General features: G+C 45.6%; 1 protein-coding gene across 2 annotated transcripts in view; it reads left to right on the top strand.

The window, feature by feature from the left end:
- MTMR9 (myotubularin related protein 9) overlaps positions 1-16855 on the top strand; it is a 29292-nt gene extending 12437 nt beyond the window's left edge. Inside the window, exons 4-10 of one of the 2 annotated variants that reach the window (XR_011048454.1) lie at positions 1689-1862; positions 3857-4074; positions 6087-6248; positions 9035-9176; positions 9780-10000; positions 11271-11535; positions 12054-12129. Coding sequence is in view for 1 of the 2 variants with exons in the window: in XM_068404058.1 (XP_068260159.1) it covers positions 1689-1862; positions 3857-4074; positions 6087-6248; positions 9035-9176; positions 9780-10000; positions 12054-12205; positions 12942-13105 (1233 nt within the window). In the remaining variant the exon portion in view is untranslated. Of the gene's footprint in view, positions 1-1688; positions 1863-3856; positions 4075-6086; positions 6249-9034; positions 9177-9779; positions 10001-11270; positions 11536-12053; positions 12206-12941 lie in introns of those variants that run through there. The other variant, XM_068404058.1, reaches the window with a different exon arrangement.
- The last annotated feature ends 2764 nt before the right edge of the window (positions 16856-19619 follow it).

Below are 19619 nucleotides of genomic sequence, written 5' to 3'. Positions count from 1 at the left end.
GTTCAACAAGGCCAAGTGCAGGGTCCTGCATGTGGGTCGGGGCAATCCCAAGCACAAATACAGGCTGGGTGGAGAATGGATCGAGAGCAGCCCTGAGGAGAAGGACTTGGGGGTGTTGGTTGACGAGAAGCTCACCATGAGCCGGCAACGTGCGCTTGCAGCCCGGAAAGCCAACGGTGTCCTGGGCTGCATCCCCAGCAGCGTGGCCAGCAGGGCGAGGGAGGGGATTCTGCCCCTCTGCTCCGCTCTCGTGAGACCCCCCCTGCAGTGCTGCGTCCAGCTCTGGGGCCCCCAACAGGAGAAGGACATGGAGCTGTTGGGGTGAGTCCAGAGGAGGCCACGAAGATGCTCAGAGGGCTGGAGCCCCTCTGCTATGGAGACAGGCTGAGAGAGTTGGGGCTGTTCAGCCTGGAGAAGAGAAGGCTCCAGGGAGACCTTCTAGCACCTTCCAGTGCCTGAAGGGGCTACAGGAAAGCTGGAGAGGGACTTTTTATAAGGACAAGTAGTGACAGGACGAGGGGGAACGGTTTTAAACTGAGAGAGGGGAGATTTAGATTAGATCTGAGGAAGAAATTCTTTCCTGTGAGGGTGGTGAGACCCTGTCCCAGGTTGCCCAGAGAAGCTGTGGCTGCCCCCTCCCTGGCAGTGTTCAAGGCCAGGTTGGATGAGGCTTGGAGCAACCTGGTCTAGTGGAAGGTGTCCCTGCCCGTGGCAGGGGGTTGGAACTAGATGATCTTTAAGGTCCCTTCCAACCCAAACCACTCTATGATTCTATGGTACCTTCTAATATCTGTAATACAACACCTGAGAGGTAGGGGATGAGGAGTGCACTGCAGATAGTGGCCAGGCTTGTTTGTTCTTGAATAGCATCTCTTTTGCCACCTTTTTGTTGGAGACAAGTTACCGTGCTGGATTTGATCTGACTGATTAGTGTAATTATGTGCTTACAGGGGGTCCAGATTTCTGTATGAACAAAAGTGATTATGCCTATAGTGACAACTGAGCTTTCATTTATGGTGCAAATGGAATAGATCACCAATATTACTCTGTGTGTGCTTTATCCTGAATATGGAAGCTCCTCTTCCCTAGTACTCGGCACTGGTGAGGCCGCACCTTGAATCCTGTGTCCAGTTCTGGGCCCCGCACTTCAAGAAAGATGTTGAGGTGTTGGAGCGAGTCCAGAGGAGGGCGACCAAGCTGGTGAAGGGTCTGGAGGGTCTGACCTACGAGGAACGGCTGAGGGAGCTGGGGTTGTTTAGCCTGGAGAAGAGGAGGCTCAGAGGTGACCTTATTGCAGTCTACAACTACCTGAAGGGAGGTTGTAGCGCAGTGGGAGTCGGCCTCTTCTCCCAGGCAGCTAGTGATAGGACAAGAGGACACAGCCTCAAGCTTCACCAGGGGAGGTTCAGGTTGGACATTAGGAAGCATTTCTTCTCAGCAAGGGTCATTAGCCATTGGAAGAGGCTGCCCAGGGAGGTGGTGGAGTCCCCATCTCTGGATGTGTTTAAGAAAAGACTGGACATGGCACTTAGTGCCATGGTCTAGTTGACATGGTGGTGTCAGGGCAATGGTTGGACTCGATGATCCCAGAGGGCTCTTCCAACCTGATTGATTCTGTGATTCTGTTATGCTGTAACAGTGGTAATCAGTTTCCTAACCCAAAGCCTGTATGTTCTCATCTTTTTCAGACAGATGAATGGCGTCTAAGCTGCATCAATAAGGAATTCTCTGTCTGTCCCTCCTACCCTCCGGTTGTCATTGTCCCCAAATCCATCGATGATGAAGCGCTTCGGAAAGTTGCCATGTTTCGCCACGGCAGTCGCTTCCCAGTCCTCAGCTATTATCATAAGAAGAATGGGATGGTAAGCTGAAGAGTGGTTGTGCCTGAAGGAAGTGTGTGAATCTGTCCATTTAATGACAAAACAACTTGTGCTTTAGACTTGATACAGTTTATGACATGTTCACTCGTTTTCTTTTCCACCTTAAGTGTATGCAATAAAACTGGTTCTGGGTGATGGAATGAGTAATCTCCATCCTAGAAGTAGCTGTTAATCTGCTTGTTCGGAAGCGTATGTGGCATAAGCTCGCTCGCAGCAGTGAGAGCAAGATGAGACTTGTAGAGCCACCGCTGGCACCCTTACTTGCTTTGTCTGCCAAGAGGCTTCATGCTGGAAGGATGGCAGAAACCACATTGTCCTGTCTCTGGGTGGTGGGCTGTCTCCTTTGTGATAGAGTCATGATGACAGTAAGCGTGCCCAGAGCCAGCACTGCTTCTGCTGTGTAACTCGAACGAGTGATCAGAACAATCTGTTCTCAGCGCCTGTCGGTATAACATATTCCAGGAGTAGCAAATTCATGTTGTTGCACAGACTTTACCACCTCTCAACAAGCCAAAATCTGAGTGACTGATACGCTATAATTAAGAAATGCACTTTATGAAATTGTTGAGTAATTCTTTGTATCTCTTGCTGATGTAACCAGTTCTGAGGATGCTGGGATGTCCAGCCTGTGGCTTGTAAACTTGATCTAGGCTTCTGAGTCAAATGCTCTAATGTGTTCTCACCTCCTGTTGCCAAGATGTGTAAGCTCTGAATTAGAGGACGTCTAGGCTGACTTAGTAGTACCTTTGGGGTTTTTTTGCTGTGCTTTACAGTCAGCCATCCCCCAACTTCATAACAGTTGTCCTTTCTGCTTTTTCTCAGCTTGACTGAAAACTGAAGGAAGGTTTCTTCAATTATTTCTCCAAATTGTCCGTGTTTCAAGTGTGAGGAATATATAACAGCATTTGGCTCGGAGTGCTTGAACTTGTGACAGTAACGGTGGCTGTTACGTTGCTCTCCTGATTCTGAGTTCTCGAGTGTCGTTGGGGTTGCTGACTGGCTGCACTCACATTTCAGTTATCATTTGAGCGGCTGGGATCCTTTCTGAATTGAAAGGCATTTACTAAAGAGAAATCTCAGCTCATAAATCTGCGGAGCTCAGGTTTGTTAGTCTAGCCACTGGGTAAAACTGTACCTAAGAGGCATCTTTAACACATGAATGACTCGAGTGTTTTAAAAACAGAGTTCGGAAGAGACCTTAAAGAGGACAATCCTGAAAACCTTGGTTTATAAAGGAACCATCAGCAGGAAGCAACTTCAGTGGCTCACAAAGATGGTACTATAGCAATAATTAAAGGGATAAAGCCTCTAAGAAGACATCTGTAATTTAGAAAGTGGCCTGCCAAATGATAGCTCAATTCAAGGATTCCTAGTTTGTTTTTTAAATAAATTCAGTCCCTGCAAGGGATTGCACTTAAAAGAACTAAAGGACTCAGGGCAAGGGAGAACGGCAGCTCTAGGAAGAACTAGAGGGACGTTTCTGTGCATCCGGCAGCACAGATCAGGGCATTTGCTTGTCTGTGTCCAGGTGTGGTGGATTGAACTTGAAGCAGATGGAAGTGTGGTGGGGTGAGAGCTGCACTTGCTGGTGCAACCCCACAGAGAAGGGCTGGAGATCCAGGAGGCCCCCACTTGAATTTTACCCCTGAACTGATAGAGGAAGCTTTTTAAGGTTGAGCAACCTCACTCCCATAAGCGTTGTTACAATGACCCGAGTTGTAAAGGAAAACAAGAGCATCCTGTGTGAATTTCAGCAGCATGCTTCTGTAGAGAGTTGTGCTCCATGCCTGGCGTTGCGACCCGGCGATCTAATGCATCAGTTCACAGTCTACATTTACAGACCCCTAAGAAAACCTCTAATGAAGGGGTGTTCTTTGCATAGTGAGCTTAAACCTCCGTTCGTGGCTTGGAGCTCAAGTGATCATTGGCTTTCAATCTTAAGTCTGTGCCTCCTTCATGGTTATTTGTCTCCGCAGGTCATGATGCGAAGTAGTCAGCCTCTTACAGGTACGAATGGGAGACGGTGTAAAGAAGACGAGAAGCTTATTAACGCCACGCTACGGCCTGGCAAGCGTGGCTACATCATTGATACGAGGTCCTTGAATGTTGCCCAGCAGGCCAGGGCCAAAGGAGGGGGCTTTGAACAAGAAGCGCACTATCCCCAGTGGAGAAGGATTCACAAATGTATTGAGAGGTGGGTGAAACCCCACAGGCTCTCCTCTGTGCTTGGCTTTGTAGGGTTGCATTGGCAGAACCATGCTAGCTCTATAAAGTCCACTTCTTACAGAAGCAAATACGTGTATCCTGGTTCCTGTCAACAGGCTCACATTCCTTTTTTTGGCCAAATCAGGGTATATGGATGATAAAGTTATTTGGCTTTGGGAAGCTGTGTTTGGTTCCTTGTTCTGAACAGCCTGCTGCAGGTTTCAGACATCAGGCAACCTCCCTGTGCCATCCCTTTCTCTGACCATATGTAGCTGCACCCCAGCCTTCCTATGTTCCCCTTTGCAGCAGTGCACACGAATGAGCAAATCCTTTGCCAGAAAATTTCTGCAGGTGAGGATTTGTTCTGTGGCAGTCACACTCCTCTTATCCAGTACTTTTCTCTGGATATCTGATATTGTTTGGTCATTTGGAGACAAGTTACTAAGTTAAATAGACTTTTAGTCTGACCTTGTTCAAGTGCTCAAGTTCTCTTAGTCTGACCTTGTTCAAGTGCTCTTAAGTCTTAGTTTTGGGCAGTCCTTCTACATGGGCATGCAGTAATTATAGAATCATAGAATCATTTTGGTGGGAAAGGACCTGGATCCATCCTTTGGTTGGATCATCGAGTCCAACTGTTAACCTAGCACTGCCAAGTCTACCACTAGACCATGTCCCTAAGCACCACAACCCTAATGTTACTGGAGCTATTGGAAAGCATTTACTGTATAGGCCAGCTCTTGAGAGCTAATATAAGGAATTTCCTTGCTGTTGCTTTGAAGTGTTTGGTTTTGCTTCTAAAATTTTTATGTGGACTTAAATTCGATGTTGATTATTTTACAGGTGGACATAAGCATCAGATAGAGAGGAATGAATAAAGCACAATATATAAAGACTAAATATCTCATGCTATTGTTATTATTTGGCTTTGTCAGCTTTTCTGAGATCTAGTCTGCTAGCTGCATCCTCTGTTAGACCTGAGCACACGCTGGAATCAGTGTTAAGTGGTGTTTGATCCATTGGTAGTTTGGTGCCCCTGGAAGGGCATAGTGTGAAACAAGACCAGAGAAGCATCTGGTTTTATCAGCTGCATGCTGAATACCAGCTTTCCAGGGCTAGAGGATATAATGCAACAAATGCAGAAATGATACAAAATGTGTTTCCTTCCCCACCCCATTTTTCTTACATTCTTAAGAAATTAGCCAAACTAATCTTAGTGTGGTTCTATGTTGAGTCTAGTTTAAAATTGTCTGTGTTACAGTGGGGTCGTGGCCTTGTGATGGATGGCTTTCAGATTAATGTTGCAGCTCTACAGGTTAAAACTCCCCCAAAACTTCCAAGTGTGGTACAGAGAATGAAGGTGCAGCACTTGAAGCTTGGCTGGTGCTTGCTAATGTCCGTGCCAGGTTGTCACACTTGTGTTTGGTAAGGGGAGTGAGACTGCTGAAACATATTTTACATGGAAAGTGTAAGATATGGCTGAACACACAGAGAATTCAGGTAAGAGAAGGAAAAGGCTGTACTGGCAGTTAGCCATGGCTTTTTACAAGGGCAAGTAGTGACAGGACGAGGGGGAACGGTTTTAAACTGAAAGAGGGGAGATTGAGATGAGGTATTAGGAATAAATTCTTTCCTGTGAGGGTGGTGAGACACTGGCCCAGGTTGCCCAGAGAAGCTGTGGCTGCCCCCTCCCTGGCAGTGTTCAGGGCCAGGTTGGATGGGGCTTGGAGCAACCTGGTGTAGTGGAAGGTGTCCCTGCCTGTGGCAGGGGGTTGGAACTAGATGATCTTTAAGGTCCCTTCCAACCCAAACCATTCTATGGTTCTATGATTACCAGTGAAAGCAGGTTTGTTGAATGAGGAGATGTGACTTCTGTAGGGTCATACTCTTTGAAATAACTGCATCACAGTGCTTTGTTTGGAGATCAGTGTATTTCTGTAAGCATGTTGTCCTGGTTGCTCTGTTACAGCTTAAGTTTTCAATAATATTTTGCTTTTTCCAAAGGTTCAATATTCTGCAGGAAAGCCTCATCAAACTTGTGGAAGCCTGTAATGACCAGTCGCACAATATGGACCGCTGGCTCAGTAAACTGGAAGCTTCCAACTGGCTGACTCACATCAAGGAGATACTAACTGCAGCTTGTCTAGCTGCTCAGTGTATTGACAGGTAAATCTTTTTCAGAAAGCCTTGAGTTTCTCATTCACTGCTTACAGATTGCTTGTTAAATACCTCTCTTCCCACTTTAAGTATTAGTAACTGGCCACCACGAACTGGCTTGCCTGTACCCATGCAAGATACTGTTTTGTCATGGTTAAGGAATGTTCCTCCAGTAAAGCATGCCTGCATTTTTAGAAGTACGAGCCTGAGGGAGGAAATCTTGACTAAGAATAGGTATTAGATCATCTAGTTAAGGTATATTCCTACATCTGATGCAACCAATCAAATTTAGTTAGTTTTATTGAAGGTTTAGGTTAGAATGTGCCCATCTGAAATGCTGTTTGGTAGCCTAGTAAAGTAAGAACACAAAGGTTTTTTTTTTTTAAAAAAAAGTCCTTTTTTTAATCAGCTGAAAGTTTCCAATACCCCACTCGCTTCTAGAGATTAAAACATGGCATTTCCTTGTTTTCCCCAGGAATTTGTCCAGTGCTTTTTTTCTCTTGAAACTTTTATCCCTGTAGTCCTATCTAAGCAATCCCATTCATCCCTTATAAGTGCTTGTGACCTTTTTTAACCTGACATTTCTCTAATAAATACTGCTGACTTGTCTTCAGACCTCAGGCTGGAGAGCAAAAGCTCGCTGCCAGGTGCCAGGGTTTCTGAGACCAAATGCAAGGGTCTAAATGTGATTTCTTTGTGGCTCTGAGAGGGGGAAGCCCTTCTCAAAACTTGTGGAAAACCGAGCTTTTCCTACCAGCGAGGGAGTGTGTTCTACAGCTACACAAGCAGGCTGAAATGCAGTCTCATTGGTAAAACAGCGATATTGCATTAAAATCTGAGCTGCTGTGCTTTTTAAAAGCACTGACTGTGCCTCTTTTAGTTATTGACTGTGCCAGTAAAGGATTGCTCTTGATCAATAGTTTTATCTGTAACTCTTTCCCGCATGTGTGTAGTGAGAAGGATCAGTGATGAAACTCCTCTGGCTTGTTGGGACAGTGGACAATTTCATCATTTTTAACCTCAGCTTTGCTTTTTCCATTTACCTGAAGCTACGCAGGCCAGCTCAGCACTGGTGCCTGACCCGCCTCATTCAGAGCCTGGAGATCGTAGCTGAGCTGACAAGGATGGTTCAGTTATATTGGCCGTGGGGAGGGAATGGCTGGGACAGACCTTGCAGCATCTTAAAGGTCTAGGGCCAGAAAGATGAAAGGTGAAAATAGTGTTATGCTGGTGTGCCCCACTCTGGGAAGGGCATAGGCTTGCAGTTAGCCCTTGCAGTTGTGCTTGGCTGTTAAGCAGCCTCTTTATCTGCTGCTGCCTGTGGGAGTAGGAGAGAAAGTATCTGAAGATTATCTATGTCGTAGAGGCGTTGGGTTTGTTTTAGACACAGGGCTATAGACAAAGGTGTTGCAATATTTAAGGTTTAGACTTTTATGCTTTTTGCTTTAAAAAGCAAGCGATGTCTGCAGGGTTTCTTGTTTTGTAGAGTGATCTTTCTTACCTGTGCTTTGCTGCTTACCTTGGATCTCTGCACAGAAGCAAATTCAACCTGCAGCTCACTTCCTTTCTGGGTGTAAGGATGTTGGCAGAAGCGAGACTGTAGTTTGCAGTCTACAACTACCTGAAGGGAGGTTGTAGTGAAGTGGGAGTCAGCCTCTTCTCCCAGGCAACTAGCGACAGGACAGGAGGGCACAGCCTCAAGCTTCGCCAGGGGAGGTTCAGGTTGGACATTAGGAAGTATTTCTTCTCAGCAAGGGTCATTAGCCATTGGAAGGGGCTGCCCAGGGAGGTGGTGGAGTCACCATCTCTGGAGGTGTTTAAGAAAAGACTGGACAAGGCACTTAGTGCCATGGTCTAGTTGCCATGGTGGTGTCAGGGCAATGGTTGGACTCGATGATCCCAGAGGTCTCTTCCAACCTGGTTGATTCTGTGATTCTGTGTGAGACATTGGGTCAAGGTTTGGGAAGAGTAAGGGAAATGAATGCCATTTAATACCATCCAGTCCTTCCTTCAGGAGCACGTGCATGAGATTCTGATAGTGTATCCAAACACAGTCTAGGATGGAGGAAGAGGGGAGGGAATCAGTGGTCCTGGACAGTCCCCACTGGTGTGTGGGGAGTGACAGCACATGGGCCCCTAGCAATGTCCAAAACCTTCCTGTCCCAAGTTCTCTGAGCTCCCTCTGCTTCTCACATTGTTCTGCTGATTCACTTGTGCTGGCTGCTGAGTGAGAAGCCTTTGTGCTTGGCTCTTTGACAAGATTCCTTGCTCAGCACAGTAACTCTGCTGCCTTTCTGGAGTCCAAGCTCTGCCTTTGCTTTCTTTCTTTCTCCTGAACTGGCTTATTGGCTCACTTTGCTTGCAGTAAACCCCAGTTGGGGCTCAAATGCAATTAAGTCCAGGTTTGAGCAGGAATCTCATAGTATTGTTTTGCAGGGCACCTGGGGAGATGATATGTCTTCATTGTGGTGCTTATGGAAAGATTTCAGAGCACTTACCAAAACAATAAATAACACAAGCAAATTTTGAGATGCATTTCCATGCTATAACTCAAAGGGGAACCAATTTAAAATAGTCAGCACCACAGAAGAGATTTTGATGTACATCTTTGGTCAATGTGGCAAAGGTTCTGGATTTCCAGAATGCTTAGCAAGAAACTAAGCCTTAAGTGATGCAGAGCTCTAGTTAGTGTTGGTGAGGATTCAGGTGGAGAAGGTGGATGCTTCCATGTGGGGTGGGGAGTAAGCTTATGGGAGGGAAGAAGCTCTTAATCCTTTCCACCTTTTCTTTCACAGGGAAGGTGCATCAGTGTTAGTCCATGGGACTGAAGGAACTGATTCGACGCTCCAGGTAACTTCTCTGGCACAGATTATCTTGGATCCAAGGTGCAGGACCATACGTGGCTTTGAATCTCTTGTTGTGAGGGAGTGGCTACAGGTAAGAAATGCCTGTGGACAAAACATCAATCTGTTCCAGTGACAGTTGTATTGAGAAATAGCCTGAGAGGCAGCAAACAGGTTGGGTCTTGTTGCAGCCCTGCTTAGTGTGAATGGCCTTTGTCCTAAGAGCAACATCATTAACTGAGTCATTTGTACCTCTAGCACTCTGTGGGGTTTCTGCCTCTCATGGTGGCTTTTTGGTTTTGGGGAAGTGCATGTTTTGTGTGCTCAGGGTGAACATCTCTTTAGAGAACACTGTTCAGAGTGAACAACAAAACCTTAGTTCTGCTCTTTGTACTCTTGCAGCTAATATCTTCAGCCTGGTTCTTCAGTGCTGTGTTTGTCAGAACAAACCTACACCAGTTTGTTCTTGGTAAAATTCTCTGATCACATACAGGGCTATTTACATAGCCTGAAAAAGGGAGCAAAGCTGGTCATGGTTACTAGCAATTTGTTACTGGATGCTTGGCGAAATTACTGGTGTAGAAAAGAGTAGTAATAGCGTGGTTGCATGGACAGAACTACCTCTGAAGTCTTTTTGCTGCATGTTCTCACATCCCATTACTTTGTACGTGATGCTCTCTCTGATTCTTACGTATAGGCTGGTCACCCTTTTCAGCAGCGCTGTGCCCAATCAGCCTATTCAAATAGCAAGCAGAAATGGGAGGCCCCAGTGTTTCTCCTCTTTCTGGACTGCGTGTGGCAAATCCTTCGTCAGTTCCCTTGCTCTTTTGAATTCAACGAACAGTTCCTCATTATGCTCTTTGAACACGCTTATGCTTCACAGTTTGGGACTTTCCTGGGAAACAACGAAAACGAAAGGTTGGTGAGGATGCTTGCTTTGAACAGGCTGTATCTGGCCAAAAAAAAAAAGAAGTCTTTTGGTTTGAAAAAGGGTGAGGGTGCTTGTGTGGTCTCCCCTAGCACAGGTGAGCTTCTCTTGCAGTTACTTAGTGTGCTGCAATGTTAGGGAGCTTGTCCCTCTTACAAGTGGGACATTGTGACTAAAGCAATTTGTGGCTTGCTCAGGGACTTGACTCTTCTCCAAGTCCAAGCTAATACCTTAGACTGTCTTTTCTGTTTCCCTGTGTGGCCTTGAAAAATCTCCACCCGTCACCAGTTTATATAGTCTCTTACGCAGAAACTCTTTCCATACAAGAATAAACAGCTCGAGTTCAACAATGGTGTGAGTCATAGCTGTGGGAGGCAAACATGTCCACATAGGTGTGGAGGAGAAGGTCAAGGCAGTCGGAGCCAAAGCTGGGAAGTCTGGTTCTTACCTTAACTATCAGGGAAGAATGCGACTGTAGCCTGGTGGTCCTGATGCCCCCAGGAAAGGAGGGCTTTGGTTTTTGCATCATCCATTAACTATTGGAAGTGGAAACCATGGAAGATGTTCTGTCAGAAGGATCTGCCTCACAGTTACACCTCGGCAAAAGCTTTACTTGTTTGGCTCTGAGCATCACAATTAGGTTTGAGGTCTCTTTGGCCATGTGGTAGTACAACTTCAACAGAAGGACCAAAAATCCCTCCAGCCTTAACCTGTGACTTGGAGAAGTATGATTGTCAGTCTGCACTGGCTGAGGTTCTGAGCAGATGCTGTGAGCTCTCAGGTGGATGCTTGTGCAGCTTGGAAAGGAAGCAGCCAGGACTGCATTCTGCTGGAGCCTACCCTGTCAGGTAACGACAGGCCTGTGCTGAGCTTGCTTACAAGCTTGTGGCATTGAAGGTACTTGAGCAGACGAACACCTGGGTTAGATGCTGTGCTGTACCAGTGGGGCAGCTCTAGGCATGTGCTGGGAGTAGTAAACAGGGTGGAGCCCGGGAGGATGGGAGCTGCTGCATCCATGGCAGATGGCAGCTGCCAGGGAAGTGTGGATTCCTGTCCTAAACTTCGCAGTTCTGTTCTCAGGACTCCTGCCTCCAGTAAGACCACGTCTGAAGGTCTCCTGCTTAGCTGAAGACCACTGAATGAGTAGAAAGGAAAAACAGAGCTGGTATTGCAGATAAGGAAAGCAATTTAAAACTTCCTATAAATTTCTCTGCCCTTAAAATCATCTTTGCTTAGAAGAGACTCTTCTGTTTTCTGCAGGGCTGCTGAACTGGTCATCTGCAAAACCAAGTTAGACTTGAAACCAATAAGATGAAATTTGAAAGAGTGTTGAATGTTACATGTAATAACCTGCCTGTCACACCTGAATATGTCAGCCTGTGAGCACAGAAAATGTTTGAAGTCTGATGTTAAGCTCGTGCAGCCTGAAGTATTCACTGCCTGGGTGGCAGTTCAATTTGCTAGCTCAAGCAGAATGAGATTTGCCAGAATCTGAGGAATAGGGACCCCTGTGTAACTCCTGGAGGTGGGTTTGACCCAGGAAAACAGCACTGATTTATCCCTGTGTCCAGATGCTTCCTGCCACCAGAGGGACCTAATCAGACATGCCCATTGCACACTGCCAGCCATAATACTGCTTTAATGTACTCAGAACTGTGCTACGATCCTTCCTTGATGCAGACCTACCACACCTCCTGGCTCTGCCTTAACACAGGAGTTCAGTCCCTTTCAAAACCTGGCGGTCGAACCACTTTGGGGAGGTGACTGAACTGGACAGGAGGCAGCTAACTTCCACCCAATTTATAACTGTTATTTCCCCATCCTTTCTGTGAAACTAATTGTAATCGGCCAGGTTGAGTAAATTGCTTTTGGTTTACACCCTGTGCCATGTTGGTGAGAGGTATTGAAGGGATTAGCCTGGATTATCTCGGCTAGTAGCACATGGGAAAGCTTGTGGCATTCTAGTCTGTGGGGTTCTGACAAAACAAAGTGAGTCATTACAGTATAAAAGTGAAAGCTAACTTGTTCCTCTGGGTTTGTTAGGTCTAAACTGAAGCTGCCACAAAAGACTATGTCCCTATGGTCCTGGGTGAACAGGTCTGAAGAGCTGAGCAAATTCCAGAATCCTCTTTTTGAGGCCAACAGCCTTGTCATCTGGCCCTCCGTTGCCCCACAGAGCCTGCAGCTCTGGGAAGGTAAGCCAGGCTTGCTTTTTCTGTTACAGGCAATATATATTTTGTGGCTACTTGTAGAGCTTCTTAAGTGTTCACTCCTGTTGTCTCTGCTCCGTGCTTAGTCTGTCTCAACTGATGCTGATCTCACTCCCTTTGAAATCTGTGCCAAAATATTTTTGGCATGTACCATCCCCAGAGGCGTAATGCTTTCTCCTTCTAAGGTTTGGTGACATGCTCCTCTTTGCCAGGGTGCCTTCCTAGTACCATTTAACTTCTTAGCACAATATTTCTGCAGTGATAGAGCCTAATCTATAGATGTTCTGCAGGCCTAAGGTTTTTGTTCTATATCAAGCAAGACTTGACTTTCTCCATTACCACCTGTGTTGGCCAGGATAATCTGTGGGCAGTAGGTTCCCTGCTGCAGAAGCTTTCTTCATCCCATCTATGCTGAAGAGTTAATTACAGTGAAGCAAGCAGGCTGCCATGGCAGGGCGGAGACTGAATATGGATTGGTCTGATCAGTGTATGAGGAAGAAAAGGAATGAAAACCCCCCTTTTTTTTCTTTATTAACCTTGTTTAATAGAATGGTGAACTTGGAGAGGAGGGGTCAGTATTTCTAAGTGCTGTGTAGGGGGAAGGGTAAGGAAAAAAACGTGTAAACTGTGTGCACGTTACTTGAGAGCTGATGGGATATGAATAATGTTTCCTCCTTGTAACAAGAAGCCCTTCTGACTTGTGCTGTCTCTGGGCTTTCAGGTGTCTTTCTTCGGTGGAACAGGCCTTCCAAGTTCCTAGACGAAGCCAATGAAGAAATGTTCAACATTATAAAATACAACAAGGAACTTCAGGCAAAGGTTAATGCATTGAGGAGGCAGCTAGCTGAGATGGAAACGGATGACAGGATGCAGGAGAACCTGTGAGCTGGCAGGGCTTTGCCTCAGGTCTTTCCTTTGCAGTCCCCTTTACGTTAAAGACTAAACATGGAAGGTGCATGTATTGCAGAGCCCTCTGGGAACAGTTGGCCCTCAGTCCTCCCACTGCTGAAACCTTCACTTCACACTATGTACCTCCCTGCTTTTTGGGAGGGTTTTCTGTTTCGTTTACAGAAGACATACACAGCTGGGCATAGTGTCCTCTCCTGGCAGCTTTTCTGTCTTGAAATGGTGTACAGTGTCAGCAGAAGCTGGAACTCTTACCTCCACTCAACTGGATGGATGACCAGGATGGGCCAAGAGACAGGATATTTCAAATTTATTTTGGACTTTTTTGGGTTTTGTTGAACTCACTAAACACTCGGCAGGATTAAAATACAAAGTTATGTGTAGGTAGGTAAAGGCATTTCGTCTGAAAGCACCTTTCCCCTCCAAGAGTAAGTAAGGCAGCTTCGTTCTTTAGTTTCCTAGAAAAACTACAAAATGGTATAATCTAACTACAGGTTCTGCCAGTCCATATGATACTCTCAGTAGCCTTCACGTCGAACACTTGTTTTTTTGTGTTAAGCATTGGCCTGGGAGCAGTCAGTTGAACACCAAACCAGAGCAAGAAATTTCAGTGCAATACAGAACTGAAGCAGGGATTCTGCTGCTAATGTTTAAGCCCTGACCTTCAGGTGGAGTTGTCCCTCATGGACAAATATCTCCTAAGGAAAAGTTTTTTTTTATTCTGTGTGGAAAACAAAAAGGTTAAGTGGATGGTGGAGGTGTTCACTTGCAGAACAGTGGCTCAGAGCTGCCCTCTTGAAACCTCGAACTGCACTGGCTGGTTTTGTACATTTGAACAGGTTCACAGCGTTGCTAGGGCGCAAGAGCAGCACTTAATCTACAGCTCAACAAAACACTTCTGCTCCACCTGGTGCGCTTTTTCCTCTGTGCTTTTACTATATGTTTTGTGAAACATCAAAAGCAGAAGTTGGGAGCTAAGGTGATCTAATGTATCAGGTAGCTGCTGCAGATTAAGAGGCCGTCGCACTACAAAAATGCTAATAGTTGAGATTGTAGCTGCTAAAACTGCTTAAAGACTTTAGGGATAAGCTTTTTTCCAAGTAACTTTGTATTTTGTAGCTGATCTTTGTGTTTATGTAGCTTCAGTCTGCTCTTTTACTGAAATCAGAGGTTTTGCTAGATTTTTCTTTTTCTCCTTTAAAAAGAGATGAAAGAATCTGAAATATGAACTCACCTAGACACTTGTTCAACTTGATTCCATTGGTAGCTGGACATGATTGAGAAGACTTAAGAACAGCATGTGTGGCTGGGATTATCTTAAAAGGCACTTGCTGTTAGCCTGTTCCTACTGAAATGGAGGTGTGTTAGGTCAGTGTTGATCTCTTTGGAAACTGTTGAGCTTCCGTGACAATTTGTGCTGTTTTGGAATGAAGCTGCCGTTATTTAAAAGCCACTTCACATGAAGATAGATGTGACAATCGTCGATCTTTAGTTGAGGTAGGAGGATCTGGAGAATAATCTGCAAAAATCATGTAACCACTAAATATATTTGGAAAAAAGTTCTATGACCAAGGAAACTATATAAAATTATGTGATGGTGATTAAGTGCTACCTTAATGCCTTTTGCTTCAGTCTTTATTTCCTTAATTATTTTCTTCTTGAGTAACCTAAACTTAGTCCTGAAGTCATCTGGCTTAAAAAATAAAAAGATCCCTTTTAAACCGTTATTCATGAAGAATAATTCCCCCTACTTGCAATACCAATTTCTTTTTAGGTTTGGAGAGTGACAGTCTTGTTCACTAAATCAGGTCTGACATAGGGAATGCTTCCCAGGGTGGCTGGTGATCTGTACTGCGTAACAGGAGAGGCACAAGCTGGCCATGCCTTCCTCCCACCTCCAAATGCTGGCTTCTGGAGCTGCCTTCTGGGTATGTTGCTAAGTAAGCCCTTAAAATTATTGCTCAGCCTTTAAAATTATGTCTCTGGGATCTGCACCTGCCTGGATGTTGTATCCCTATCCAATTCAGAATTTCCTCTGTTCCTGTGCATCTGAAATACGTTATCAGCAGCCAGATGGGAAGGATTCAGAAGGCACTGTTTTCCCTGTAATAGACTATACATAAAACACACTTAAAGGTTGTGTAATTTCCTAACATAGTAATTATATATTGAGCTAAATAATAGAGAAGCAAAGAGGGTTTTTTTTATCTAATTGCCTGGCTGCTCTAGTCTCTCATGCAAACTGCAGGCGTCTGAGGACATGGGGTAACCAGCTGTGACAGCTAACAAAAGGCAGAACATGCTCTCTGAGCTGGCATTTCAGGGCTGAATCCCCACCCAAGTGCTGTGTGCTTGCCTTGCTTGGGGGTAGTGTGGACCACAGCCTTCATGTGGAAATGCTCATGTCGTCCTGAGCAGCCACAGCAGCTTCTTCCCCGATCCCTCTGCCACACACCACCTTGTGCTCGTTGCAAACGGCAGGAGCTGGACACTCAAGTTAATGAGACGTTACCTGGAGCAGCCCCGCAAGGTATTGCATGTGTTGCAGTTGAGACAAGATGCGTAGACCCTTGCGTGTCCTCCTGGGAGAAGACAGTTCACAGACCTCTTGTGTCAGGCTACTTGCATGTTCTCTTTTAACCTTTTCATTCCCAGTGCTTCCCAGGCTCCAGTCTGGTGGCTACTGGTAATACACACCAGAGCGCTCCGGTTCTTTGCTTACCTGCACATCCACCATATTTATTCACATATTTAATAGTGATGATGAGTTTACTTCCTCTTAGAGGGGGATATCTCCTGGACTCTGCCCTGTGAAGTCACTGACACCCTGTGTGCAGGTTACCTGCATCTTCCTGAGCTGTAAGCACCGTGGCAGCGCCCAGCTCTGGCTTTTCAGTCTGACACTGCCTCACGCTCTTGCTGACACCCCTGCTTCTGCTCTTTTGCACATAGCTATTTGTGTCATAAGCCGGACACCGAGGGCCCCCTTCCCCAAACCCTGGGGTCAGTCAATGCGGACACTCTGCCATTTACCAAAAACAAAGGGAAAAGGAGCTAACTTGCACAGTTTTCATAAGGGAATATATACCTTCAATATTTTGATTGTATTGATCTAGCTCTTGAATGTGGCGACCGGTTTAAGTGCACTATTGTCCATATTGCATATGATATAACTTAAATTGCACTGTACAGCATATTGGCGTCTGATGTGTGCTTTGCTAAAGCCTTGGGAAGTGCTGTCGTGGTTCCTGTACGAGGGGAAATGTCTCTACTAGCACTCCTTTTCTTTGTAACTGTGTGACATTGAATAGCACTGTGTGATGTGTGCTATGTATCTGTTAACGAGTACAAATCTTAAGTGGTGAGTGCACTTCTGTCCAAACATCTGGAATTGCTAATTGGAATTGGCTGCTGCATCGGTCTTTATTTTATTTTTTAAATGAAATAAGTAACAGGGCTGGGAGTTGTGTGCTATTGGTAGATGTATGCTGTATGTGTACAGAATCCCAGCCGCTGTGGAGTTGAATATATTGAAAAGAAAAAAAAAAAAGGAACAAATCTGAGGAAAACTATCATGGCTCAAATTTCTCAGCCATTTGAGGGGAGAAAAACAGATACAAAGTGGCTGTAAACTTTGCTGTAGATACATTGAGGAGATTGTAGAAATGTCTGTTCAAATTAAAAACTTGAAGACACTAAAAAGTTCTTTAATTACAATGCTGAATCTTCTTTATTAGTATTGCCTTCTCTTTCTGTTGGAGGGATGTGTGTGTGTGTGACTTGGATGTAAGGTCTTGCCTGAAATTTTGGTTCTTTTCGGCTCGTGCGTGTTTTCTTTTACAGCTGAACACGGGCTGTGGGGGTTGAGGAGAGGTTTGTGCCGCAGGGCTGCATGGAAAGGAGGAGGTGGAGACCCTGAGTCTGTGCGTGGTTTGCAGACCTCTGCTCTCGTGGTCTTGGTCCTTTGACACCAGCTCTGCACATGATGGATAAACAATTCAATGAGCGAAGATTTTATACTGGTGTTGACCTCTCTAAAGGAAGGAGGGCAGATGTCTTCAAAGGGAGAGTGGTTCAGAGTGAAGCAAAACCATGCATGAAGTCCATCAGCAGAGCTGGGGTCACGGTTACCTATTATTTTTTAAGGGTGGTGGGGTACTTTGGTGTACTTGCCAGGGGAAGGAGCAAAAAAAGGACAAGCAGCTCTTGGGGAGACAGAGGCTGTGAACCATGGAAGCTCCTGGATCTCTCACGGCTGGTAGGTCAGTAGGCTGTGAACCACTGGGCTCTGTTTCCCTGCAGCATCATTCACGGTCTCTGCAACTCCTCTGGAAGGTGAAGAATTTGGCTTTTGGCATTTCAGCAGATGGAGGCTCTGGGTGTCTGCACTGCCCTGCAGCTTGTGCAGTCCCTTGTGATAACACAGTGAAGGGTGCTGAAGGTTTTGATGTAAAAAGATCGATATTCAGTCCCTACTTCTGCAAAATTTTTGCAGAAGTCCCAGATGAAACAGAGTGGGTCTATTTTAAAATACTTGTAGCTATAAAAATCGGTCAGGCTAGGCAGCCTGATTTGGTTTAAACTTGCTTTTTGGAGGGGAGAAAATAACTATCTGATCAAGTGTTCAAATTTCTTTTTATTTAAATTTCTTTCTTATGGTTTTATTTGAGCATGAGCAAGAAGGCATCACTAGTCCAATAGTTTAAAACTTAACATATAAAGGCTCTGGAGTATTCAAAAGGGCATAGAGCTGTGTGTTGGATTCAAACAACAATTGAGATGCCACTCATGAAAACACAGTTCTTTTAAAGAGCTTGTACAGTGCAAATGGGCTGTTCAGGGCAGCTGTGATGGGTTCCAGGGAGTGGAGAAGACAGAGGCAGACTCTGCTTGGTCCCTGGTCTGTGACTCACTTGAACTCTAGCCTGGCTTCCCAAGCCTCCTCCCTTTCTTAAGTTGTCTGGCATCAGATCTGTCCCATCTTGTCCCTTTCTAACCTGTTCACCAACTTTGACGAGGCTTTGCAGGGTAGGGAGTAGGAATGCGATTATGTTCCTACAAGCTTCATGAGAAGCAGCAGCCTGGCAGGGAAACCAGCTAACCCCTGTGGATGGGACGTCCACGAGAACTCACCTCTTTAAATGTTGGGTTCCTCCAGCTCGTGGTGACTCTGCAGCATCCAAATCCCAGTATCTCGTACATGCTGTGGCACCAACAGATCCTGAGGAAGCCAAAACTCAGCAGCTTGAGGCCGTTGGCATTTCTTTTTCAAAAACCCAAGTGTTTTTGTTTAGTGCCATTCTGGGGCTCACTTCCATGCTGTCAGTTTTCCCCCAAGCAGTGAAAGAAAACAATGAGGAGAAACCACTATTGTGCCTTAAATGTAACTTGAGGATGCTGGACTGTGTTGGGTTGTTCAGTTTCTCCTGCTGTGTAAATGTCAAGACAAGCCTGTGGCATTTTTCTTTCAGAGCCGGAGATGATGATCCTTTGATGTTCTGTTGCAAGAGTGTTGTTGGTGGCTTTAGATCGGTTTATCTGATGCTGCAGGTCGTGCTAATGGAGGGTTTACTCTTAAAGCTCAAAATCTGCTCCTTCATTATCTTAAAGTACTGGCAGACAACCTGGCCACTACATAGAAGAGGAGAAAACCTGTTCCCATGTAAACATTGAGGGTTTTGGACAATTTTTGGTTGCTACTCTAGTGAGCAAAACTTTTGCCTGGGATAAAATGATCAGGGAAATAAAGACACAGAGTTGCTGTTGGCTTCCTCTGGGAATTCACCAGGTTGGTTACATAAATCCAGTGTAGCTACTAAAATCAGGTTTGTTACAGCTTGTTACAGTTAGGTTGGAACTGTTATTGTACATAGAGGATCCATTTGATTCATAGCTGTACGGCAGCACCCACAGCAATATTCCCTTTGAACTATAGGATGAAAAATACAGGGCACGTGGCGTATTTGTTTGGGGGTGCTGATTGCTGCACCCCAACACTGTGTAATTTTTGAGTACTTCATCTGAGTAGCTAAAAGCTGATCCGTTACTTGCCGAAGTGTGAAGCAAAAGCTGGTGGACTGGCTCATTTACGCTGATTTAAAAGGAGGCGTAATTCCAGTCCCTGGTTTTAGAGGATCTCTGGCAAGCTCTAAAAAGCTGTTCTGGGTTTTGCTTTATAACAATTTATGATTTTTTTATTTCACTTCATTTTATTTTTAACCATAAGCGCCAGGCACATCCCAGTCGGTAGTTGGAGCCAGTCCAGAGGAGGGCGACCAAGGTGGTGAAGGGTCTGGAGGGTCTGACCTACGAGGAACGGCTGAGGGAGCTGGGGGTGTTTAGCCTGGAGAAGAGGGGGATCAGAGGTGACCTTAGTGCAGTCTACAACTACCTGAAGGGAGGTTGTAGCCGAGTGGGAGTCGGCCTCTTCTCCCAGGCAACTACCAACAGGACAAGAGGACACAGCCTCAAGCTTCGCCAGGGTAGGTTCAGG

Source organism: Nyctibius grandis, chromosome 1 (genome assembly GCF_013368605.1).
Source record: "Nyctibius grandis isolate bNycGra1 chromosome 1, bNycGra1.pri, whole genome shotgun sequence".
Lineage (NCBI taxonomy): Eukaryota > Metazoa > Chordata > Aves > Nyctibiiformes > Nyctibiidae > Nyctibius > Nyctibius grandis.
The sequence above is the reverse complement of the archived record's forward strand: the minus strand, read 5'-3'. Positions and strand labels throughout refer to the sequence as shown.